The sequence below is a fragment of the Chiloscyllium punctatum genome, chromosome 12 (genome assembly GCF_047496795.1).
Source record: "Chiloscyllium punctatum isolate Juve2018m chromosome 12, sChiPun1.3, whole genome shotgun sequence".
Classification (NCBI taxonomy): domain Eukaryota; kingdom Metazoa; phylum Chordata; class Chondrichthyes; order Orectolobiformes; family Hemiscylliidae; genus Chiloscyllium; species Chiloscyllium punctatum.
In genome coordinates, this window is record NC_092750.1 from 35341119 (window position 1) to 35368777 (window position 27659).

At 42.6% G+C, this 27659-nt stretch overlaps 1 protein-coding gene across 10 annotated transcripts in view; it reads right to left on the reverse strand.

Annotated features, from left to right (window-relative positions):
* The window catches only part of LOC140483773 (ERC protein 2), an 830166-nt gene that overhangs the window by 774146 nt on the left and 28361 nt on the right, over positions 1 to 27659 (reverse strand). For all 10 annotated transcript variants that reach the window (XM_072582317.1, XM_072582315.1, XM_072582316.1 and 7 more), the window contains exons 2-5: positions 26235 to 26402; positions 22992 to 23050; positions 18568 to 18624; positions 12000 to 12820 (exon numbers count right to left, since the gene is read on the reverse strand). In XM_072582317.1, the coding sequence (XP_072438418.1) occupies positions 12000 to 12677 (678 nt within the window). In that variant the 5' untranslated portion in view covers positions 12678 to 12820; positions 18568 to 18624; positions 22992 to 23050; positions 26235 to 26402. The remainder of the gene's footprint in view (positions 1 to 11999; positions 12821 to 18567; positions 18625 to 22991; positions 23051 to 26234; positions 26403 to 27659) is intronic.

Sequence of the window (27659 nt, forward strand, 5' to 3'; positions counted from 1 at the left end):
TGGCTTTTTTCAGCAAGCTACCATTCAATGTCATACGTCTGGGGAACAGTTTTTCCTCGTTTCAACCAGAGCAATAATTAAGCATGAAAAGATCATAATTGGTTTCATTAGCAACAACAAGTTCATGATTTTCATGTTAGAGGTCAGGATAATCCCACTGTTTTAAGCCTTGGCAACAGGCCCCACTTTGTGCTGGAATAGAGTGTGCTGATTTCAAAGTAGAAACCACATGGAACAGTCTTGCGAGCAGGCCCACTAAAAAAAAAAGGACCACCTTGGTTGCCACTTTTTTTTTAATTAAAAAAACAAAACAGCAAATTCCAACTAACCTTTGTAAGTAGTAGTTAGCAACAGTTGCCAGTAGTTAAAACTGCAGATGGGGGCCTCTTGGACAGAGAAGGAACATCAATAATCAATGCATGCCCACAAGTTGACTCTTCTATAGAATCATCCCACTGCATGAGCAACTTAAAGATGTTGTGAAACTTGAAAGGGTTCAGAAATGATTTACAAGGATGCTGCTAGAGTTGCAGGGTTTGAGCTATAGGGAGAGACAGTAGTTTGGGGCTATTTTCCCTGGAATATCAGAGCCTGAGGGGTGACCTTTGGATGTTTTTAAAACCATGAGGGGCATGGATAGGATGAATAGGTGAGGTCTTTTTCCCTGGGTGGAGGAGTCCAAGACTAGAGGGCAAAAGATTAAGTTGAGAGGAGAAATATTTAAAAAGGGACCTTAGGGGCAACTTTTTCCACACTGAAGGGGATGTATTTATGGAATGAGCTGTCAAAGGTGATAGAGACAGTTAGTACAAATGCAACATTTAAAAGGCATCTGATGGGTACGTGAATAGGCTGGGTTTAGAGGGACATAGGCCAAAGACTGACAAATGGCACTAGATTAAATTTAAAATATCTGGTTCGCATGGATGAGTTGGACTGAAGGGTCTGATTCTGTGCTGTACGTCTCTATGACTCTATGAACATTGACTTGATACCAACTCTAAGTCTCTGGAACCTTTCCAAGTACCTTGCAATAAGCTTCCAAATTCTCTGTTATGCTTGGAGAAAGTGAGGACTACAGATCAGAATCAAAGAGTGTGATGCTGGAAAAGCGCAGCAGTTCAGGCAGCATCTGAGGAGCCCTATGAAGGGTTTACGTCTGAAAGGTCGATTCTCCTGCTCCTCGGATGCTGCCTGACCTGCTGTGGTCTTTCAGTACTACACGCTTCGTCTCTATTATGCTTGCATGACTCTTCCCACCTCTGCTTAATTGGCAAGGTCACTGAAGGCTTCTGAAGCTCACCTGAACCAGTGGAAATCCTCCAATGTCTGACCATGGAGTTTTGCATAGGAGTGGACTGGCTTCCAGTCCACATCCATAATTTTTCTTTTAAACTGACACCCATTTTTTGCCATCCAGCCTCCATAGTCCGATTTAAGGACCATAAAAAATCTAGTTCCTTTTGTCTGAAATAAAGATTCAAATAAAAGTAAAATAAAACTTCATAAAAGCAAATACATTTATCCAATAAATTGGCTTGTGATTTTGTTGTTAGTTATTTCACTCAATATGAAAATAAGAACAGGACTCAACTTCAAATATTGAACTGAATCATCACACATACAACCCCAGTTATTGAGATTCTAATTCCACTTGACATTTGGTTTTCTACACACCTCTGCACTGTTACAAAATACCTAGCTACACAATATTTTGTACGGAGTTTCTTTCTTCCACACTTCGGTAAAGCATTGTGTTAAAAGTTTAAGAACTCTTGACAAAAAAAACTCAAATAAACATTTAACCTTTTCAATGAAGTGGTGAATTTAAAAAGCTAATTATTATAGTGTATAGTGATGGAAAGGTAACAAAATAAGTTAATTGCCTGTTGAGTGTTTAACAAAAACTACAGGAAATGTTCAACATTATGAACAGTGTAGAGAAGAGGAACAGTGTGACACAGTTAACACGTCATTCAATCAAACAGCTAGTTCTCTATGTGTTTCCCCCAACAGGATAGCTGCAGAACTTTCTACTTCTTCCTTGAACAAAGACCGATCTACCATCAACCTCCCCCAGCTGGCTGAACATGTTCTCATCTTTAACTGGCATTCTTACAAATTTCTTCTTTTGATCTGATGCCATCCTTAACTTCTTTCATTAGAGAGAGAAGGGAGAGTCAACCATGGTTAAAGTTGTGCCTTAGAGAAATTTATTTCTGCAGTAGACTTGCATTTAAGTATTAAGCAAAGCCTGACAACCATTACATCTTTTCCTGCACTTGCCCAAACCACCTCATCCCCTCAGTTCTCTTTGTTCAGATTTAAGACCTTAGTTTTAGAATGAACTAGAATGTCATGTAAAATTCTATCATATTATAGTCAATATTTCCCAATGGTTCCTTTATTAGATGAACATCACCAACTCCAAAAAGCCTTATCCTCAGTTGGATCCTCAACATACTATTCCAGAAGCTCATCTCAAACACACTCACATGAAGTCATCCTCTACATCATGAGTGCTGCCTTGATTAATCATCTGAATGCAAATTGAATTTGTCCATCATTACTATCTTACCTACATCGCATGCATCTAATTTTCTGATTTATAGCATGCCCAAAACAAGAACTACAGTTTGGTTGTTCCACAAACAAATGTTTGCTTCCCTTTGCTGTCTCTTAGCTCCACCCAAACTGATCTTACATCTTGGATCTTTTGACGATAGCCCTCTTTTACTAAATTGCTGACGTCACCATTTACTATGTGTTACTCCACCTATCCTGGGCCTCCTGCAGTGCTCTAATGAAGTTCAGCATAAGCTTGACAACAGCACCTAAGCTTTCCATAAGATCATAAGGTATAGGAGCAGACTTAGGCTGCTCGGCCCATCGAGTCTGCTCCACCACTTGATCACAGCTGATAAGTTTGTCAACACCATTTGCCTGCCTTCTTCCCATAACCTTTGATCCCCTTACTAATCAAATACCGATCTTGGTGATAAATACACTCAAATGAAATTACCTCCACAAACTTCATTCAATAAAACTGGTCTATTGTCTTCCAGACTTGACACTGAGTTCAGCAACATCACATTGCATTCTTACACCATCATGTTTCCTTTTTCTGAGCTTTTTTGGGGGGAGATGGCAGTGGCATAATATGCCAATGCCAATTGCCATTTTGCCAGGGAGAAAGAGCCAAGGTCAGAAGCAGGCTCAATGCCAATATCAGAAGGGGTAATATAAAGACACCTTGTCAAGGAAGCCATCTGCCCGCTATGGGGCAGGAAAGGCTGCACATGGAAGGGAAGGGAGGGAGAGGGAGGCTAAGAGAAAATAAAAAACAGGAGTAGATTCAAATTGGTTAGCTCAGGAACACTCATAATGAGAAGTGAGGAGTTAAGAATAGTGGAAATCACTTGAGGTAATTAATTACTTGCAAATAAATGTGGCTTCCCTAGCTTAAAGATGCCATTTGTTAAAAGGAGATCGATGAGGAAAAATTGCAGTGAACACTACAGTAAGGGGCACTTAACTGTTAAATTGAATTATCAGATCAGAGATCCAAGCTGCAGTAAAGAGGGTACCAACGGCCTGTTTAAAATATTCCAGCCTTGTGCGTATTCAATGTGCGTATTCATTACCTGAAACTTCTCTACTACATAAAAGGTACATTAAAGGAGGTGATGGCTGCCTGTGGGAAAGCTGGGGCAGCAATTAATTTCAAAAAAACGTCTGCTGCTAATTCATGCCTTTTCTCTTTTGCCAATTTAAATACTATACTAATAATGTTTTCCTCGTTGTAGGCTTAATGGGGGGGGGGGGGGGGGGGAATTGATAATTCTAGAAGAAAATTACTTTTATTTAAAGCCACATTTGCTGACACCGACATGTGCACTGCACATTGCTTTAAATCACACGTGCACAGATCCTGGGTGGCTGCAGGGAGGGGCACAGAATTACAAACAGAATGAGTCAGGGTGGGATTAGGATAAATTGTTGTCATCCAATCTTCCCAAATCTTGTCATCCTTATTTTTCATCTCATAGGAACATATTGGTCCTGAACTCTGGTCAACTGGTCTTTAAAAGGCTCCCACATGTCAGATGGAAATTTATCTTCAAACAGCTGTCCCCTATCCAATTGGTCCCCTAACTCCTGCCTAATACTGTTGTAAGTAGCCTTCCCATAATTTAACACTTTTACCTGAGGGCCAGGCTTATCAATAACTACCTTAAAACTTAAGGAATTATGAACATTGACCCCAAAATACTCCCCCACTGAAATTTCGATCACCTGGCCAGCCTCACTTCCTAATACAAGGTCAAGCACAGACTATTCTACATCTACATAATTAGGCCATCTACACATGGTTTCAAGCAGAATTCCAGGATGCAATTAAAATTCTGTCCCATCTAAGCTTCTAAGGAAGTCCTCGTCAATATTGTGGAAGTTGAGGTCACCCACGACCACACTGTTTCTACATCTCTCTATAATCTGCTTATATTTAGTCAGAGTCACACAGAATAGAAACAGATCCTTCAGTCCATGATGTTTACACCAACAAACACCAAATTACCCAAATCTCAATTACCTGCACTTGGGAAATAGTCTACTTTTTTTTTACAAAACATGACATTCCTTAGAGCAGAAACAGGCCACTTGGCCCAACAAATCCACATCAGCCCTCCAAAAAGTAACCCACCCAGACCCATTTCCCTCTGATTAATGCACCTACCACTATGGGCAATTAAGCATGGCCAATTCACCTGACCTGCACATTTTTGTATTGAGAGGAAACCAGAACACCCACAGGAAACCCATGCAGACACTGGAAGAATGTGCAAACTCCACACAGACAGTCCCAGAGGCTGAAATCGAACTCAGGTCACTGGCGCTGTGAGGTTGCAGTGCTAACCACTGAGCCACCGTGCCGCCCTCTGTTCCTTTAATTCCTGCTGGCTTTTGGGAGGCCTATAGTGCAACCCCAAACTGGTAATTTCGTTTTTCTTATTCCAAACTTCAACCCATATGGCCTCGCTGGATGAGGTCTCTCAAGGTGCCTCTCTGTCACAGCTGTGGCATTCTCCTTCATTAGCAACCTAACTCCCCGAACCCTATTACATCCCTCTCTATCACAAGTGAAACATCTAAACCCTAAACATTCAGCTATCAGTCCTGCCATAGTCACATGTACTAATCTAGTCTCTCAGCACATTTGCTTTATCTGTTATACTCTGTACGTTAAAATAAATGCAGTGCAGAACATTTGCCCTGCTGTGTTCATTAATTTGACCCTGCTGGTTCTTCTACAAGACTTACTTGATTTAGCCCCTCTCCTCTTCAAATACTCCACATGCTGACTAACTGGTCCAGGTCCACACCCACCCAAATGACACTGGCAAACCTCTCTACCAGGATAATGGTGCCCCTCCAGTTTAGGTGCAACCGTCCCTTCTTGCACAGGTCTCACTTGTCCTGGAAAAGATCCCAATGATCCAAATATCTGAATCCCTCCCCTCCTACACCAATGCTTTAGCTATGTTTTGCGTTTTATCTTCCTATTTGCAAACTTTGTTTTAGCTGGCACAGATAAACCGAGCATATTGTACACCTCAAATACCTTAAAGTTTGTATTTGAATTTGTAATTTATTAACCTCAATGTACATATACTTCTCGTTCAATTGAATAGCCACGCAAAATGCCAACAGTTGATTCAGTTTTCAAGTCAATTTTGCCTCAAATACCATAATCCACCATGATGTCCAAGTAGTCAGTTTAGGGTTTGAGTGAGAAGAATCTCTGCTGGTATGTTTTAAGGCAAAGTTGAATTATTCTTTAAATAATTTATGCTTTAAATAAAGTGTAACAATAATGTGCATACCCTGCATGATGTTTCTATTCCACAGCGTATGTTTTTACGTTGATTATATGGACCTTGTGATTATCTGGAATATTTGATCAGCCTGCACTCCTGGTCCTACAGAGCACCCGTTATTAAAACAGCATTTAATCTCCCTCCAGACACTACTCACTCAGTCTCTACTGCTGGTTCCTGAGCAACCAAGCCTATGCCACCTTTAGAGCTGCGACACAACTTCTGGAGCTTTATGTATGGATTCAGCTCCACTCCTGCCGCTCTGACTTTCTGCTCAGTTATTTATCCAGAAGTTGCCCCCGTTCCACCCCCAAGCCTCTGCTGTGCTGTGCTCCCGCTATCCCCGGAGCTTCCTGAATGTGCTTGAGCTGTAACCATCCAAGTAAGTGGTATGCAGTCCATCACAATCCTGACTTGTGCCTTTCAGATAATAGACAGGCATCGGAAAAACACATAGCATATTACTCAGCACAGGATTCCTAGTCTCTAAACACCTCTTGCAGCCACATTATGTAGTGCCAGGTCCAATTCAGTTGCTGGCTAATGTCACCCAAGACATTGATAGTGATAGATTGATGCTAACACCATTCAATGGCAAGGGGCGATGACTAGATTTTGCCTTGTTGGAGATGTGTGACACAGATGTTGCTTGTTATTTGTCAGCCCAAGTCTGGATATTGTGCAGGTCTTACTGGATTTCAGCATGACTACTTCAGCATCTGAGTAGTCACACATGGTGCTGAACATTGTATAATCATTGCCAAATATCTTCACTTGATCTTATGGAGGGAAAATCATTGATGAAGCAGCTGAAGATGGTGGCACCTTGCATACTAACCAGAAGAACTCTTCCAGAGACATACTAGAGCACAGTTGACTGAACTTAAGTTTCTTCGATGTTCGATATAATTCCAATCACTGGAGAATTCTCCCCAATCCCCCTGACTCCAGTTTTGCCAGGGACTAGATTCTTATTTAGTCTGATGTCAAGCATAGTTTAACATAGTTACCCTCAACCATACATCTCTCAAGTTCAGTCCTTTTATCTACATATGGACCAAGGCTGTGATGAGCTGAGAAGTGGAATGGTCTTGGCTGAACTCAAATTGAGCAGTGAGCAGCTTATTCTTTTACCAGTGCCATTTGAACTTTGCTAATGATCGAGAGTAGAATGATGTGCTAATTAGTTGGGTTGGATTTCTCCTGCTTTTTTTTTCACACAGTAAGTTCCTGGGCAATTTTCCACATTTCCAGGTGGATGTCAGTGCTGTAGCTGTACTGAAAGAGCTTGGCAAGAGGCTCGCCTAGAGCTGGAGCATATCAGAAGTTCTGCTGCTAGAATATTGTCAGGGCTAATAGCATTGGCAGAATCCAGTACATTCAGTCATTTTGCATTAACACTGATCAAACTCAGATCCTGTGCAAGCCCAAATACCATTTAGGTCAACACAAATACAGAAGGTTTTGTTAGTACATGATTGCAAAAAAACAAAAATCAAAGAAAGCCCTCAAGAGAAGCCCCCAAAAAAATATAAATATGTGTGCCCTTGGTAGGAAGCTGATCAGGCTGAGATGTTGTCATCCAAAATTAAACTTTAAAAAAAGGGTGAAAATCCTATGTAAACTTCAGTTAGCGACTTAATTCAAACAGATTTAAAATGTTAAAAGAAAAGGCTATGGTCAGTTCAGAAAACCAGAAACCAGAAGACTTGCATTTGCATTCATAACATATGCCATCTACTTATGCATTTGCTATTTGCCTGTTTCAGCACACTGCTGCTACTGAGTCTCAGTGGTCGTAAGAGTGGATGCTTGTGGATATGGTGCCAATCAATTGGCCTGCTGTGTCCTGGATGATGTCAAGCTTGACTGTTGATGGAATGTACTCATCCAGGCCAGTTGGGAGTATTCCATCACACTCCTGACTTGCACCTTTTTGTGGAGGTGGACAGGCTTTGGGGAGCCAGGTGGGGAGTTACTCGCCACAGTAATCCCAACTTCTGACCTGCTCTTGGAGCCACAGTATTTGTGGTGAGTCCAGTTGAGTTTCTAGTCAATGATAACCCCTGGATGTGGATAGCTCTGGTAATGCTATGAAATGTCAGGGAGCTGTGGTTGATTCTCTTTTCAGTGATGGTCATAACTTTGCATTTGTATGGCATAGCCTGGACAGTGTTGTGTTCCAGATCTTGATGCATTGAAGCATGGACTGCTTCAGTATGTGAAGAGTCATGAATGGTGCCGAACATGGTGCAATCAGCGGCAAACATCCCCACTTCTGACCTCGACCTGGAGGGAAGATCGATTGATGATGCAGCTGGGGAATTCCTGCAAAGCTGTCCTAGAGCAGAGGTGACTGAACTCTGCAAACCACACCACCTTCCTGTGTGCCAGGTAAAACTCCAGTCACTGGAGAATTTGCCCTCTAATATCCATGGATTCCAGTTTTGCCAGGGCTCCTTGATGCCACACTCAGTTGAATGCAGCATTGATATCAAGGGCTGTCACTGACTTCACCTCTGGAATTCAGCTGGTTTGTCAATGTTAGAATTGATGAGGTCAGCAGCTGAGAGGCCCTGGCAGAACCCAAACAGGGCATCACTGAGCAGGTTATTGCTCAGCAGGCACTGCTTGACAGCACTATAAACAATACCTTCCATCATTTTACTGATGGGGTGGTAACTGGCTAGGTTGGATTTGTCCTGTTTTTTGTGTACAAGACATACCAGGGCAATTTTTCACACTGTCAGGTAGAAGCCAGTGTTGTAACTGTACTAGAACAACTTGGCTAGGGGAGCAGCAAGTTCTGGAGCACAAGCTTTCAGTACTACTGCCGGAATGTTGTCAGAATCCATAGCCTTTTCAGTATCAAGTGCCTGCAACTGTATCATGATGTCCTTGGGCGTGAATCAAATTGGCTGAAGACTGGTATCGGTGATGTTGGGAAGCATGAGCATGCCGAGATGCATCATCCACTCGGTACTTCTGGCTGCAGATTGCTGCAAAAGCTTCAGTCTTACATTTTGCACAGACATGCTGGGCTCTTTCATAATGGAGAATAGAATATTTGCGCAGCCTCTTCCTCTAGCAATTTGTTTAATTGTCCAGCAGCATTCAGGACTGAATGTGTCAGGACTGCAGAGCTTAGATCGGTTGGTTGTGGAATCACTTAGCTCTCTCTATCCCTTGCTGCTTTTGCTGTTTGGCATGCAAGTAGCCCTGTTTGGTAGCTTCAGCAGGTTGACGCCTCATTTTCAGGTACACCTGGTGCTGCACCTGGTATATCCTCCTTCATTCTCCATTGAACCAGGATTGATCCCCTGGCCTGATGTTTGAGTGTGGATATGCTAGGTCACAAGATTACAGATTGTGCTGGATAGAATTCTGTTGCTGGCCCACAATGCTTCATGGATGCTTAGCCTTGAGTTGCTAGATCTGTTCGAAGTCTGTCCCATTTAGTGCCACACACGGAGGTTTTTCTCAACGTGAAGGGAGGATTTCATCTCTTTAAGGACTGTGCGGTGGTCACTCTGATCAATACCGGACAGACGCATCGGCAGATGGGCAAGGATGGGAGGTCAGGCATGTTTTTCCTTTTTGTTGGTTCCCTCACCATCTGCTGCAGATCCTGTCTAGCAGCTATGTCCTTTCGGACTCAAACAGTAGTACTGATGCTGGGCTACTCTTGGTGGTGGACGGTGAAATCCCCCAGAATACATCTAGTGCCCTCAGCCACCCTCAGCATTTTCTCCAACATGGAGGGATACCAATTCATCAGCTGAGAGAGGACAGTGTGTGGTAATCAGCAGGTTTCTTTGCCCATGGTTAACGTGTAGCCATTGACTCCAGACCTCATGAAATCTGATGTCGAGGACTCCCGACAACTCCCTCCAGACTGTATACAACAGTGCCACCACCTCTGTTGGATCTGTCTGCTGGTGGAGCAGGACATACCCAGGGATGGTAATGGTGGTGTCTGAGATATTGTCTGTAAGGAATGATTCCGAGAGTATGACTATGTCAGGCTGTTGCTTGACTAGTCTGTGAGGTAGCTTTCCCAATTTTGGCTTCAACCACCAGATGTTACTGAGGACGACTTTGCAGGGTCAACAAGTGTGTTTCTGCCATTGCCTTTTCCGGTGCCTAAGTCGATGCCAGGCAATCCATCCAGTTTCACTTCTTTGAGACTTTATAGTAACTGGTACAACAGAGTGGCTTGCCAGGCCATTTCAGAGGGCAACTGAAAGTCAACTACATTGCTGTGGGTCTGGAGTCACATATAATTCAGACCAGGTGAAGATGGCAGATTTCCTTCCCTGAAGGACAGCAGTGAACCAAATGGGTTTTTCCAACAATCAATGATTTCATGGTCATCAGTAGATCTTTACATTTTGATAAAATAATTATAAACCAATGATTATACCTTAAAAAGCACTACAGATCAATCAGATTAGGAAGCATGTAGATTGTGTCAACGTAATAGTTTAGAATACACATTTCCAGATTAGTCCAGTTGAGGACAGAGTGGATAATTCTGGGCATCAAATGGAAGAGAAATGCAAAGGCCTGAAGGTCAGCACAAAAATGAAGTTTACCAGGGATAAAGGGACAGCTAATTAGAGAGGATGGAAAAGTGTGGATTATATTTCACAGTAAGATAAATGAAGCGACATGGTCAGGATTGCTTGAAAATCGATAGAAGAAACGTACTGGCAAGTAGAACCTGGATCCCTGGTGCTGGCGGGCAGCAGTGCTAATCACTGAGCCACCACACCACCCCAAATCGAGTGCACACACCAGATTTGTTATAACAGACAGTCACAAAAACCTAGCTTTCAATGGTTTTTCTGAACTCCTTTAACTTTGTCCAAGCAGAAGTCTTCCAATGTGTCAAGGAAAATTGATATTTCATGTAGGTTTGACTACTACTTGTCAAATGCAATCTGAAATCTGTTTTACACAGAGATCAACTATTAAAGGATGCAATAGTTAGATGTTAAATGAAGGGCGATAGCATACACTGATCACTCTCTCAAGACCTCTGCCAGAACATTAGAACCACATTTTCTATTATTTTACAGTCACTGGATGGCAACTTGGAGCTCTTCTGCAATTTGTTAGATTAGTGACAGCAAATGGCAAGTGGAAGGCCCCAAGTAGCAATTAAGTGATCACTTAAGGGCCTTATTTGGTGCCCAAGTTAAGAAAGTCACCCATAGCAATTAAGCACTGGGTGAGAGGAGTGAAGTGATTGGCGGATACATTGCCCTGGGAAGATCACACTCTTTGTTCAACAACTTTGGAATTCTGCACTGCTATGACCCACTTTCAGGCAAGACAGTATTCCAATGAGCAGACAGCTATTAAAACTAGGGATTTAAGAGAAGGTGGAAAGAAATGGATATATTGAGAACAGAAGCATACAGGTTTCAAGAGGTTTTTCAAAAAACTGAAAAGAAACCCCCATGGATAAACAAAGTGGCTGAATTCATTGTCACTGTTGAAGTAGAGAAAGCAGATGAGAAAACAAAAAATAAAGGTCATAACTAGAAAACTAAAGAGTGCTTGAAAAGACAAAGCTGGAGAAAGGGATCTGAAGACAAATGACTAACTCAATCTCAGATAACAACAAGGAAGTGAGCAAGTCAACATGGAAAGATGTCCTACTGCAAAACAATAATTGTGTGGATCATGATTTCGTCAGTGGACAGTTGGGTGAACTTCAGTGATGTGAATGGAGCTACATAAAAGTAAGGAAGTATCACTCCAGTCGGTCAAGTGGTTTGTTCTATTCTATTCACGAGGTCAAAAGATGATCAAGTCATCTGCTTGGTCAAATTTGAGGTAACAGATTTAAAGATGGAACTCGATCAGTGGGTAGAGCACTCAGATTAAAAGTTGACAGCATCCCCATCCACCTGTCTGAGCATGGTGAGAAAGATTAGCAGCCAGCTAGCACATGATCCTGCAGTCTCTTGGCTGATGTCCATGTGAATTAGGAGGCTTTTACCCTCCTTTTTACAAAAGATGCTTTAAAAATTGGAGCAACCCACAATTTAAACGTTTCAAAGCATATCGCTTCGGAAAATGGAGAGCAAATCACACCAAAAAAAACTATACCTGGCTTTCCTCGTGAGACACTCGCATCTGTTCTTTAAGCACCGACATTCTGGCCGCCTCCTCTTTCCTCAGCACTCTCTCTTTCTTCAGCTCGGGGCTCCAGAAAGTTTTAATGCTGTTCATGGACGATCCCAGCTTGGTGTCTTTAACTTCCAGCTCCTTCCGGAGGATCTCGTTCTCTCGCTGCAGATCCTTGAGCTGCGCTTGCAGATCGACCACGGTGTTATCTCGGACCTGCCTCAGGGTGGAGGGCACTTGGTGATGGTGGTGGTGGTGGTGGTGTGAGGATGGGGTCACCATGCCGCTGTGCTGGTGGTGATCACTGAAAGACAGGGCATCTCCGCCGGGAGGCAGGCCAGCCGAGGCGATGTTGGGACTACTGCCCATGGCCGTCACCCGCCCCCCGTAGGTGGCTCGGTTGGTCGCCCTGCCCAGGGTCATGGTCCCTTTAGGAAAGCTGGTGGAGGCGACTCCCTCATGGTCACTCAGGTACATGGGTCCCGATGTGGCGTAGGCTGCGTTCAGAGACTGGATGTTCTCCATGGACAGGGTCTTGCCGGCTCCTCCGGTGCCGCCGCTGCTTGTTCTGCGGTGTCCCAGGCGAGGTGACCGGGGAAGCCGGGGGGACCGCGATGGGCTGCCTTCCACGTGGCCCACTGCCCTGGAACTGCCGTACATGGCTCCGGTCGGAATCAAAGGCGCTGGCTGTGATCGAGGAACCCGGCAGGCCGTCACTCAACGCCTCTCCTTGTGCTACCTGCCCGAGCTTGTTACCGCATTTCCACACTGCTGGGCGAGAAGGGCTTGCCTACTCGTCAGAGCTGCAAGATATTTTAATAAAATTATGTACAGAATCATTCACATTCAACATATTTTATAAATTAAACAGGTCGGGGGACAAAAAAAAAATCAGCGAATACAAGCTTCCAGAAGTACAAAAACCGATAAACCCCCTTGGAAAATAATCCCACAAATATAAAGCGCTGGACACTGATAAAAGTGTGACATTGTAAAACTAACAGATCACCACAAGAACCTGTGAGAATTGACGATGGAGTTGATAGTTTCTATCAGCTGAAGGCATTTCTTCACAAAGGTACTGTCAATCACGTTCAAATGTACCAAATGCTCATAGCTACTGGTACTTTTCTGTGCATTAAATTTGTATTTTTGCTTCACCTTCAGAACAATGTTTTCTAAATATTAAGCATTCTAATGGTTAATATTAAGCTATTAAAGCAGAGATCTTGCACAGCACATAAATGTGATTAAATAACTGGAGTTAGGCAAGTAAAATAACCTCCAACTTGCAATCTCATTTGCATTTCTTGTAATTCTGAGGAATATATTTACATTGTGTCTCTCTCCCTTCACCCTCTGCCCCCGTCAAATGTTTCTGTCTCCTTAGTTTTTTTTTCGCTCTGGGGCTATTTGTACGGACTACCGTATTGTCTTTGGGCGAAAGCGAGGACTGCAGATGCTGGAGATTAGAGTAGAGATAGTGTGGTGCTGGAAAAGCACAGCAGGTCAGACAGCATCCATGGAGCAGGAAAATCGATGTTCCAGGCAAAGACCTTCATCAGGAATGTGGCTGGGAGCCTCTGGGGTGGAGAGGTAAATGGGTGGGTGGGGGTGGGAGGAGGAGAAAGGAAGGTAACTGAGAGTGCAATAGGTGGAGAAGAGTGTGGTGCTGGAAAAGCACAGCAGGTCTGGCAGCATCCAGGAGCACCTATTGCACTCAGCTACATTTCCCCCAGCCCCACCCTCCTCCCATTTATCTCTCCACTGCAGAGGCTCCCAGCCTCATTCCAGATGAAGGGCTTTTGCCGGAAACGTCGATTTTCCTGCCCCTCCAATGCTGCCTGATCTGCGGCGCTTTTCCAGCACCACATTCTAGACTGCATTGTCTTTTGGTTTCACTCCTTTAGGCAAATGAAGGCAGTAATACTGGCAATAACAACTTGTATTTATATGGCACCTTGAAAGATAATCAAAAAAGTTCCAAAACATTTCACAATACCATATAAAGACAATATTTGATACCATGCCACACAATAAAAAAGTTTTTCTAGTTAAGTCAAAAGGCTAGTCAGAGGTTTCATTCAGGGTCATAAGAAGTAGCCAAGAGGCTAGAGGAGTTTATGCTGCAATTGCATGCTCATCAGAAATATTAATTGTGGAACTGGAAGAGTCTACATGAGAGAGTTTACTTAAAAACTTGACAAGAATTGCAAAAATTAAGACTTTACTGAAATGAGAGCCAGTATCGAAGGTGAAGAGTCAGAGGCAGTGGTTCACATTGGCATCAGTAACATAAACAGAAAGGAGATCCTGAAAATACAAGTTAGGGAAAGGCAGGATCTCTAACACTGTAATCACAGAATACTCAGAGTACTTAGCACAGAAATCAGAAGCTTGAAAAAAAGACGCATGGCTGGAAATTTGGTCGGGGAGGGAGGTCTTGAGATTTGAGGCTCCAGCACTGGTTCTGGGCAATGGGTTACACCTGTATGGGACCAGGAGGAGCACCCTCAAGGAGAGATTTCCTAGTGCACTTGCTTGCTACGGGGACAGGAACAAGATATAAAAGAATTCAGATAGAATGACAACAAAGCAGATTAAGGAAAATAGAAAAGCTGGAAATGAAAGTGAAAGTGAAACACAGCACAAACAAATCAGAGAATCAACTAGCATCAAAACAAAAGGCAGAATTAAAATCACTACCTGCATGCACATATCATTGGCAACAAGATAGGTAACCTGATGGTACTAGAAGTAAAAAAGAGTATGATTTAATTGGCATTATGCAGACATGGCTTGAAAGTGACCAAAACTGGGAACGGAACATTAAAATGATATTCAACATTTAGGAGGGATAGGCAAAGAAAGAAGGTGGGATTGTGATGATAATAAAAGGGCGGAATCAATCTACTGGGGGGCGGGGAATCTTCAATCAGAAGAATGGGATGTACAATCAGGAAATGGCCATCTCCAATGAGAGAATCTAATCACTGTCCTTGACAGTCATTGATGTTACCATCATTGAATCCCTCACTATCAATATCCTGGGGATTACCATTTACCAGAAACTCAACTGGACTCACTGCAAACACAATAGCTACAAAAGTAGGTCAGAGGCTAGGAATCTTGCAGCAAGTAACTCACCTCCTGATTCCCTAAAGCCTGTACACCATCCATGAGGCATAAGTCAGGAGAGTGATGGAATACAACCCACTTGCCTAGATAAATGCAGCTCTCCATAATAAGAAGCTTGATACCATTTAAGACGAAAGAAGCCTGCTTGATTGGCACCACATCCACAAGCATTCACTCTCTTCACCAGCAACACTCAGCAGCATAGAAATGTACAGCCATGGAAACAGACCCTTTGGTCCAACCAGTCCTTGCCAACCAGATATCCCAACCCAATCTAATCCCACCTGCTAGCACCCGGCCCATATCCCTCCAAACCCTTCCTATTCATATACCTATCCAAATGCCTCTTAAATGTTGCAATTGTACTAGCCTCCACCACATCCTTTGGCAGCTCATTCCATACACGTACCACCCTCTGCATGAAAAAGTTGCCCCGTAGGTCTCTTTTATATCTTTCCCCTCTCACCCTAAACATATGCCCTCTAGTTCTGGACTTCCCAACCCCAGAGAAAAAAAGACTTTGCCTATTCACCCTATCCATGCCCCTCAATTTTGTAAACCTCTATAAAGGTCACCCCTCAGCCTCCAACACTCCAGGGAAAACAGCCCCAGCCTGTTCAACAATGCGCTACAGAAATTCACCATGGCTCCTTAGACAGCACCTTCCAAACCCATAGCGATTTCCATTTAGAAGGTCAAGGGTAGCAGATCCATGGGAATACTTGCAAGTTTCTCTCCTGACATTCTAATTTGGAAATATATAACCATTCCTGCAGTGTTAAACTCTTTCCCTGACAGGATTATGGATCTACTAATAGCACATGGACTGCAGCAGTGGTAAAGTGCGTTCTTGAATCATCTTCTCAATGGCAACTGAAGATGTTGGCCTAGCCAGTAACACACTCACTCCATAAATTGACTGGATGAAGCTAAGAAACACAAAACAATAGCAATTGTTAGGAGTGGTTTATATACATCCAAACAACTGTAATAATGTGGAACAGAGTTTAAAATACAGAAGCTGAAGGTGCATATTACAAGGGGAATTAATAATCTGGATGACTTCAATCCACATCTTGGCTGGGTAAATTAATAAATACCAATTCTTAAAATGTGCTTGAGATGGTTGGTTCCTCAACACACTGCTCAAGAAAACTAAAGACACAGGATATTTTAGATCTGATATTATGCAATGAGAAAGGGCTAATTAATAACTGTTGCACAAGAACCTTGAGGGAATAGCCGGCATAGTATGGTAGAATTTTCCATGCAATTTGAAAAAGAGGTCATTTAATCCAGAACTAAAGTCTTAAATGTAAACGAGGGTGATAGTGAAGCTGAGGAGGAAGCTGGCTGTGATAGATCAGGTTAAAAAAAACCCAATTCTTTCAAGGCAAAAATATCCAAAGTTCATCATGACTTACAAGGTAAGTTAAAGATAGCACTAGATAAAAAAGAAGTTTTATAATATTTTTAAATAAAAGTTGCAATTCTGAAGAGAATTTTAGATTTCAGGAAAGAAAGACCAAGACATTAACAAAGAAAAAGAATGGAGTATCAATGTATATAGGTATGCAAAAAGGAAAATATTAGCAAACATAAATCTGGGTCCACTGCAGGCCCAGACAGGAGAATTTATAATAGGAAAGAGAAATGGCAGAAAAGCAAAACAATTACTATGTGTCTGCCTTCAGAGGAAAACAAAAAAAAACAGTCTAAAATACAAACGATCAAAGAGTCTGTTGACAGTGTGGATTTGAAAGAAACTCATTTTGGAGAAATTAACAAAAAAGTTTATAAATCTCTGGGACCTGACAACCTTCACCCTGGAGTATTGGAAGAGATAACTAGAGTTAGTGAATCCATTGGTAATCATCTTCAAAATTCTATTAATTCTACAACACAGTGTTTGCAGACTGCAAAATTTTAAAAAGGAGAAGGAAAGAAAAGAGAACTACAGACCTGTTCGCCTACGTCAGGAGTAGGGAAATGTTTGAATCGATTGTACAACACAGGATTGCTGAATATTTACAAAATAATTGTCTGATTGGACAGTCAACATGGATTTTCGAAAGGGAAAAATGATTTTTTAAAACCCTGATAGTTTTAAGGATGTTACGAGAAAAATTTATAAAGGGGAAAACTAGTGGACATGATGTATTTTGATTTTCAGAAGACTTTTAATAAAATCCCACACAAGATACAAGTTAACAAAATTAAAGTGCAGGAGATCTGGTAAAATAGACTAGTGTGGATTTAGGATCAGTTAAACAGGTGTAAACTAAATGAATAGAGTGGTTCTTTTTCAGGGGGTTGGCAGGCAGTGACCATGGAGTACCATAAGGATCACAGTTTGAGTCCCAGCTGTTCATAACCTAGATCAATATTTGAATTTGAGGACAAACTATGATATTTACAAACTTGCAGATGACAAAACTCAGTGGGAATGCACATTGAGAAGGAAGCAAAGAGGTTTCACGGGGATTTAGACAGACTGAGTGAGTAAGCGAAAACATGGCAGATGGACTATAATGTGGATAAGTGCATGGTTATCCACTTGGACAGGAGGAAGGAAGATACAGAATATATTTTTTAAATATGGTGAGAGATTGAAAACGTTGATGTTCAAAAGGACCTAGGTATCCTTGTTAAAAAGTCATTGTCAGCTAGTAAATATTGCAGGAAGCAGCAGATTAGTCTTTAGCTCAGAAGCAAATAAGTCTTGCTTCAGTTATACAGAACACTGGTAAGACCACAATATGGAGTACTGGGCTGTGACGATACAATGCCTTTAAGAGGTGTATTTTTTTCCTTTTTTTGAAGGGAGGGTTTAAGGCAGAGGTGAAGAGCTGTCTATTAAAAACTCAAAATAAACAGCTTTTGAGGCCTTGTGTGTTTTTTTAAAATGTTGGAACAATAGAAACAGCCAGCATGGGTGTGGTCAAGCTCCCGCAGAACCAGGAGTTTGAGCTTCAGCTTTCAACAGTTGGTGCTGAAGTCTCAGCAGGGTTTGGAAACTGCAGTACATTTCTCCCTGCTACACGGAGTTTTCTCTTGGTATTTTCCTGCTGCTAGAGTTGCATGTGAGACAATAGGTTTTCTGAATTTGCCTTTTGCCAAGGATGTGTTTACTATATTGGAGCAGTTAATTATTATTCTATTAAATTTTCCAATAGAGTTGTTATACCAATTTCTTCTTTATTTCATTGTATTTTAATTGTGAATGAATAAAGTCTGTTTTGCTTTAAATTCAGTAGTCTTGCTTCCAGAATGAAACATCGGGCACTTGTCTTTAAAATAAAGAGTTAGGGTCTAGGCTACCTTCATAATGTATTTTTGAGGGGGTCTAGTCTGGTCTGGTCCAGAACAGTACACAAAATTGCACGCCTTGACTAAGAAAGAATATACTTGCCAGAGACTAAGTGCAGCAGAAGTTCACTGTACTGATTCTTGTGATGGTGGGTTTGTCCTAGAAAGAAAAAAATTCAGGAGAGTGAGCCTCGGTTTTCTGAATTCAGAAGAACTAAAACAAAGGGCAAAGGGCAATCTCATAAACTTACAAAATTCCTTCAGAAGGGACCAGCAGTAGATGCAGAAAGCATATTTCCACTAGCTGAGAGGTCTTGAACTTGGGGGTTACAGTATCAGTATAATAAACAATCCATTTCAGTGATTCACTCAGAGGCTGGTGAAATTTTGTAACTCCCTCGCCTAGAGGGCTGTGGAACCTCAGTCATTCACCATGTTCAAGCCATTTTCTTATTCCAAATGATATCAAGAGATATGGGATAGCACCAGAATACAGCATTGAGGTAGATGATTAGCCACCACAGTCAAAAAGTGTGGTGCTGGAAAAGCACAACTGATCAGGCAGCATCCAAGGAGCAGGAGCAGGAATGAGGGGGTGGCCCAAGGGGGTGGAGAGATAAATGGGGGTGGAGGGTGTGGTCACGGAGAATACAATAAATAGATGAAGGTGAGAGGTGTGATGGCGATAGATCGGACAGGAGGGTGGAAAGGATAGGTGGGAAGGATGATGGACAAGTAGGGCAGTTTAAGAGGGTAATGCCAACTTGGAAGGTTGGATCTGGGATAAGATGGGGGGAGGGAAAATGAGAAAACTGGATTAAAAATCAACATTGTTCCATGTAGTGGGAGGGTTCCAAGGCAGAAGATGAGGCGTTCTTCCTCCAGGCATCGGGTGGCGAGAGTTTGGCAATGGAGAAGGCCCAAACCCAGAATGGGAGGGGGAGTTCAAGTGTTCAGCCACAGGTCGGTGGGGTTGTTTAATATGTGTCCCAGAATTGTTCTCTGAAACAGTCTGCAAGTTGGCGACCTGTCTCCCCAATGTAGAGGAGACTACATCAAGAGCAATGGACACAGTAGATAATGTGTGTGGAAGCTGAAAATGTGTTGCTGGAAAAGTGCAGCAGGTCAGGCAGCATCCAAAGAGCAGGAGAATCGATGCTTTGGGCATGAGCCCTTCTTCAGGTTCATGATTGAAATGTCGATTCTCCTGCTCCTTGGATGCTGCCTGACCTGCTGCACTTTTCCAGCAACATATTTTCAGCTCTGATCTCCAGCATCTGCAGTCCTCACTTTCTCCTCGTGTGTGTGGAAGTACAGGTAAATCTGTCTGTGGAAGCAACACTTGGGGCCTTGGACAGAGGTGAGAGGAGTGCAATGGTAGGGGAAGGTGCCATGAGTGGAGGGTGGATTGGTTGGGGAGTGGGGTGGCGTGGACCTAACAAGGGAGTTGCGGAGGGAATGGTCTCTGAAGAACACAGATACGGGTGGGGAGGGAAATATATCCCTAGTGGTAGGGTCTGTTGTAGGTGGCAGAAATGGCAGAGGATGATGAACTGTATCTGGGAGGGTCAGGGGGTAGAAGCTGAGGACCGGGGAGTTCTGTCCATGTTGCGATTGAAGGGGTGGGGTTCAAGTGAGGAGATACAGGAAGCAGAGGAGATGCACTGGAGGGCATCATACCACGTGGGAGGGGAAATTGTGGCCCTTGAAGGAGGCCATCTGGGATGATGTATGGTGACATTGGTCCTCCTGGAAGCAGAGCGGCAGAGGCGGACAAATTAGCAGCAAGGGATAGCATTTCTACAGGAGGCAGGGTGGGAGCTAGTGTAGTCCAGGTAGCTGTGGGGGGTCAAGTGAGTTTGAAGTAGATGTCCATGTTGAGTTGGTCACCAGAAACAGAGATGGAGAGGTCCAGGAAGTGGAGGGAGGTGTCTGACATGGTCCAGGTGAACTTGAAGTGAGTGTGGAAGGTATTAGTGAAGTTGATGAACTGTTCCACTTTCTCATGGAAGCATAGGTGGCACCAATACAGTCATCAATGCAGCAGAGAAAAAGGTGGGGAATGGGGCCGGTGTAGCTGCGAAAGATGAACCACGTACCTAATGAAGAGACAGGCATAGCTAGGGCCCATGCAGCCCATGGCTACCTCTTTGGTCTGGAGGAAGTGGGAGGATTCAAAGGAGAAATTGTTGAGTGCAAGGACCAGTTCAGCCAATCGAATAAGTGTGTCGGTGGAAGGGTACTGGTTGGGTCAGCGAGAGAGGAAGAAATGGAGAGCTTGGAGGACTTAGACATGGCAGATGGAGGTGTACAGGGACTGGATTTCCATGGTCAAGGTGAGGCATTGGGGGCTGGGCAAACGAAAATCATGGAGGTGGTGGAGGGCACCTTCCACAGATGCACTGGCACCATTCTTTACCTTGATCTCCGTTACATCGATGACAGAATTGACATCACCTTGTGCTCCCACAAAGAGGTTGAACTGTTCATCAATTTCACTAACACCTTCCACCATGACCATCCCGGACACCTCCTTTCTGTTCCTGGACCTCTCCCTCTCCCTCTCCCTCTCCCTCTCCATTTCCATTTCCATTTCCATTTCCATTTCCATTTCCATTTCCAGCGACCAACTCAACACACACTTTTCGTTCAAACCCACCAACTCCCACAGCTGCCTGGATTACACCTCCTCCCACCCTGCCTCCTGTAAAAACATTATCCCTTACTCCCAATTCCTCTACCTCTGCCTCATCTGCTCCCAGGAGGGCCAATTCCACCACTGAACATCCCAGATGAGTCCTTGAAGAAGGAGGCGCAATTTCCCCTCCCAAGTAGTCGGAAATGTTCTCCAGCGCATCTCCTCCACTTACCAATCCTCCACACTTGAACTCATCCTTCCAATCACAACAAAGACACAACCCTGCTAGTCCTCACCTTCCATCCCAACAACCTCCGGATACATCGCATCATCCTCCGCCATTTCTACCACCTACAAACAGACTCCACCACTAGGGATATATTTCCCTCCTCACCCCTATCTGCATTATGCAGAGACTATTCGCTCCGCAACTCCCTTGTTAGGTCCACACCCCCCACCAACCCACCCTCCATTCCCAACATCTTCCCCACCACCCAAGTAGTGCAAAACCTGCACCCATACTTCCCCCCTCATCTCCATTGAAGACCCCAATGGATCCTTCCACATCAAACAGATTTACCTTACTTCCACACACATCATCTATTGTGTCTATTGCACTCAGTGTGGTCTCCTCTACAATGGAGAGGAGGGACACCAACTTAGGGAATGTTTCTGAGAACATCGTAGACACACACACCAAACAACCCCACCATCCTGTGGCTGAACACTTGAACGCCCCCTCCCACTCTGCCAAGGACAAGCAAGTCCTGGGCCGCCTCCACCTCCAAACTCTAGCCTGTGGAGGAAGAATGCCTCATCTTCCAAATTGGGACCCTTCAACCACAAGGGATCAATGTCAATTTCACCAGTTTCCTCATTTCCCCTGCCCTACCTTATCCCAGATCTAACCTTCCAACTCAGCACCACCCTCTTAAACTGACTTACCTGTCCATCTTCCTTCCCACCTATCTGCTCCAACCTCCTCTCCAACCTATCACCATCAACGCCCCCACCTTCATCTACCTATTGCATTCTGAGCTACCTTCCTTCCCAGCCTCGCCCATCTCTCAGCCCCTTTAGGCCACCCCCTCATTACTGAAGAGCTCATGCTCAAAACGTCGACTCTCCTGCTCCCTGGATGCCGCCTGAGCGGCCATGCGTTTCCAGTGCCACACTTTTCGACTCTGATCTCCAGCATCTGCAGTCCTCACTTTCTTCTACTATGGCACAGCACTCTCAACAGGCTGAATGGCCTACTCCTGCTCTTATATTTACATGTCATTAAGGAGAACCTGGGGAGATGAGAAATAGGAGGACAACAGAGGCACTGGTCAGGGAAAGGAAGATAAGCCATTGCAAGCAATATTCAGACTATGATCAGACAGACAGAGGAATGGAACCAGATGAACACACACCTACCCAGCGAGTGGAGGAAATGTTGAACAGGATGGTATGGTCAACCATGTCAGAAGATGGCTGGCAGGCATAGACAACTTCAAGGAACGTTATTTCCCTTTATCACAATCACAGAAAATGTCATTTGCGACTTTGATTTTGATATTGTACCAGGGTAGAAAGCTACAGCATGCCCATGGGTGTGCCTAATCCTGACCCTGTAAAGGTAAAATTCCACCTACATACTCATGGTATCAAAATCATACAACACTGCCGTTTGGATTCTTCGTGCAGCCATAAATGAGTAAGGCCAAATAAGCTTTATTAGTTAAAAAATGCTCGTCGATGGGGAAAAAAAAAATCCAGGAGGAGGAAAAGATCTGGTGTAGTGATAGGAATTGTACTTTAATAAAAAAGAAAATACACAGCAATATTTTTACCAGGTTCACAGTAACTTGAAATAACCAAATACTTCCAAAAGTGCTATACTCCACCTCAGGTCAGACTTGAAAATACTGTTAACTGCCGGTTAGAATCTGTAGAGGTAGAAGAGCTGTAGGGAAAGAAACGCATGTCAGTTTGATGTGCTCCTGGTAGGAAAACAGATAGCATAATTGATCTCATTTTTTTTTTTAAATTGTCACCATTTTTCTACAGTGCTGTTCATTAATCATGTTCACCTATTTAGCCTTGCATAGTCCACAAGGGATTAATCACAGCAACAGTAAAAATTGAGACCCAATCAATCAATTCACAAGTCACGCCATCCTGTGTTATTCTCTCAAAAAAAAGAACATCCTTCTTCCTTCATCAATACCTCGGAGGGCAATTTACCTTTCAACTCCTCTCTCCTGATATATGTCTAGCTTTTATTTGCCATTTTCCTCCCAACCATGAAGACAATGTATTATGCTGCTGAACAACTTACCAATAACCTACTTTTGCACTTTTAAAAATAGTAAATGGCATGCAAGTGAATCACAAACAGATTTATTAACACTCAAGTAGGTGTTGCGTTCTCCCATGGCGCAGCATTTTCTTGCAGTAGCAGTTGTCTAAGACATGTTATCAAACTGAGTTTATGAATATACTTACTCCCCAGAACATAAATCACTCCCTCTTTTGAGCAAGTTAACAGCTAGATAACTAAATTAAAATCTTTAATGACATACTTTGCATTTTTTTTTTGCAAAGACAAAATCTTGTGCGCACTATGGACAATGATAACAACTGGAATATCCATGTTTTGCCCTCAAATTATTTAGCATTCCAGTTTATTCTTTCTAGTATGTAAACTAACTGCAAGAAGGAAGTCAATTACCAAGACAAATTTTAGATTAATCATTTGGTTTGACATTGCTTTTATGTCTGGGCATATTGAAAACGTTTGTTATTGTGCATGAACTGATTACTACTTCAAAGTTATTGGCCAAATCAACATCCCGCAGACATTGTTACAGGAAGGAACAAGTCCAAAATTATTAGTCATTACTTCAGAATTTGCACAAATCAAAATACACACTTCTGGTCTTGTTATAATGTTAAAGCTGGGAATTCCCAACTAAAAAAAAGGGAAGTAAAGTAATTCAACTACCTGTGTACAACAGGGAATTAGTTTACTTAGACATATGGTTGTTATGGAAACAGGAACCACTTGGTCTGCAATTCATTTCATGGAATAACAAACTTGTAAGAGGATGCAAAGATAATTTTCCTCTGTTACTGAGTGTCTTGTGACATCAATGGCACTGTCTAAATGCAAACTGTTGCCATTAGATAATCCTACTTGGGCAATAAAATTACCATGACAAAGTTTATGCATAAAGAACAATTTGTAGCCACCAAGATTATTGTTTTGTCATTCCAACAGCCTGAAACATTCTTCTAAACCAGTTAAACAGAGTCAAGAAATGATAGATCATTGTCCTCAAATGTTTCTTACAACTTCAACATTTAGGGGTTACGTCAGTTCCCAGGGAGGACAATCCGTACAAAAGCAAAATATAGCAGATGCTGGAAAGAAAAAAAAAACACGCTGGAAATAGACAGCAGTTCAGGTAGCATCTGTATAAAGAGAAAAACAATTCATAACAATTATCTTCCATCAAAACGATTTAATAATTAGAAATACAATGCATGTTAAAGGGAGGTGGGGGAAATGATGAGAAAAAAAAAGTAAGGTTGAAGTCAGGAGAGAATAAAATGACAAAAGAATTGGTGGTACATGGCCGAAGGCTGTAGCAATGCAGAAAGGAAAAAAAAATCTAAAAAAATGCATGTAGACAAGACATGAATGGTAGAAGAAATGAACAGCTGGTATTTAAAAGCAAAAAGAGAAGGATAATAATAGACAGAGTAGAATCAACACCAGCCGAGAAATGGGGGCAGATATTCCACAACAACTGCTGAACTCAGCACTGAGTTCAGAAAGCAGCAAAATGACAAATCAAACATTTGTGCAGTTACAATGGAACAGTACAGGAGAATAGAGATCCAGCTTGGGAGTAAGGTGGAGAATTCAAATGATAATGACCATTAACTCAGGATCATGCGAATGGACTGAATGGAGGTACACCAAAAAGGGGTGACACAATATAAAGTTTCCTTTTCGCAAAGATGGGTAAATGGTTAAAACTCAACACCAGGTTATAGTCCAATATGTTTATTTGGAAGCACTAGCTTTCAGAGTGCTGCTCCTTCATCAGGTGGTTGTAGAGTACACAATTGTTAGACAGAATTTATAGCAAAAGTTGACAGTGTGACGTAACTGAAATTATACATTGAAAAATACGCTTGATTTGTTTGTTAAGTCTCTCATCTGTTAGAATGACCATGATAGTTTCACTTCTTTCATATGTAAATCACAAAACTTTCTTAAAAAGTTACATTCTCAGGTTAACTGTAACAATTATTGTAAGGCCAGATAAGACGTCCTGACACCAATTGTTACAGTTAACCTGAGAATGTAACTTTTTAAGAAAGTTTTGTGATTTACATATGAAAGAAGTGAAACTATCATGGTCATTCTAACAGATAAACGACTCAACAAACAAATCAAGCGTATTTTTCAAATGTATAATTTCAGTTCCGTCACACTGTAAACTTTTGCTATTAATTCTGTGTCTTACAATTGTGTACTCCGCAACCAGCTGAAGGAGCAGCACTCCGAAAGCTAGTTCTTCCAATTAAAATTGTTGGACTATAACCTGGTGTAGTGTGATTTTTAACCTTGTACACCCCAGTCCAACACCAGCATCTCCAAATCATGAGTAAATGGTATTGAAATTATCAAATTTAGGATACTAAACTGAATGATATAGAAGTGAATCACTGATTCATTTCGGAATTTGGATGGTGAGGAGAGGGGAGGTAAAAAGAGCAGGTTTCTTTTTCTTGCACATAAAGACACTTGATAAAGTTGTTGCCAAGGGAACGGTCCCTTTGGAATGCTGGAAGTGGAGAACAGGAGGTAGCTGACGGAGTAGTCAATATTATTACTAATCAACGTGTGGCAGTCCAAATGGGTTTGAGCAGGTTAAATTAACAGCAGAGAACTAGTCGACGTGAATATGCAAGTTTATCAGATCAGACGTTTAAAAAACAACTTGAGTACATTTAAAAATGGAAACACATCAGTAGCAAAAACATAAAAAGCTAGTCAATGGGTTGGTTAGGTTACACATACATAAAAAAAGTGAACAAAATGTTAAGACAAATAGCAAAAGAGCACAACTTACGAGTCCAAAGTAAGATATATCTGGCCTCAAAGAAACTTCAGTAATGTTAGAAGTCAGGATCTGGATCTGCACGAAAATGCTGAATTCTTGGAGGAATACCAGATCACTGCTAGGATGACAGTTCCTGAAAAGTAGTGAGGAAAGTTGTCTATCCTGGTTGTTTATTCTCTGGAAAAATAGGAAAAGGGGACTGTGAAAAAGATCTTTAAAATTTCCAGAACATAAGACAAAGGAGCAGAAATTAGGTCATTTAGCCCATCAAGTCTGCTCCTCGTGGCTGTTAAATTTGTCAACCCCATTCTCCCACTCTCTCCCTGTAACCTTTGATCCTCTTGACAATCAAGAACCTATTTAGTTCAGTCTTAAAATGTACTCAATGACCCAGCCTCTGACTCTCTGCTTTCAGCCAGACAGCCAAGCTTCTATCCATACTAGCATCTTGCTTCTAACACCCTGGGCTCCTATCTTACTCAGTAGCCTCCTGTGCAACACCTTGTTAAAAGGTGTTCTAGAAGTCCAAGTAGATAGCATCCACTGGTTCTCCTGTGTCTAGCCTGTTTATTATCTCTTCAAAAGAACTCAAACAGATTTGTCAGGCATAACCTCCCCTTAATGAAACAGTGTTGACTTTGCCTTATTTTAGAGAAATCTGAAGTGGCTAATGGGGCGGAATAGAATTAGAATAGAAAAGGACAGCACAGAGCAGGCCCTTTGACCCACGATGTTGTGCAGTGATTTAATCCTAGTGTAAAATATAGTAACAACCCACGCACCCCTCAACTCACTGCTATCCATGTGCACATCCAGCAGTCACTTCAATGTCCCCCAATGACTCCGCTTCCACCACCACCGCTGGTAACGCATTCAGAACCCTAAAAAACCCACCTCTGATGTCTCCTTTGTACCTTTCTCCTAACATCTTCAAACTATGACTTCTCGTACCAGTCAACCCTGCCCTGGGGAAAAGTCTCTGGCTATTGGCTCTATCTATTCCTCTCATTATTTTGTACACCTCGATCAGGTCTCCTCTCTTCCTATTTCTCTCTAGAGAGAAAGTCCAAGCTTATTCAACCTTTCTTCATAAGGCAAGCCCTCCAGTCCAGGCAGCATCCTGGTAAACCTTCTTTGCACCCTCTCCAAAACCTCTGCATCTTTCCTATAGTAGGGTGACCAGAACGGGACACGATATTCCAAGTGTGGCCTCACCAGGGACTCAGAGCTGCAGCAAAAACCACACACTTCCAAATATTCAGAAATCTCATCCTTCACAATGGACTTCAAAATCTTTCCTATGACAGTGGTCAGGAGAATGGGCCTGTAATTTCCCGTTTTTTTGCATTACTCCCTTCTTAAACAGGGAGTTTACATTCGCAATTTTCCAGTCCTCTGGGACCCTCAGTGACTCCAATGAATCCTGAAAGATCA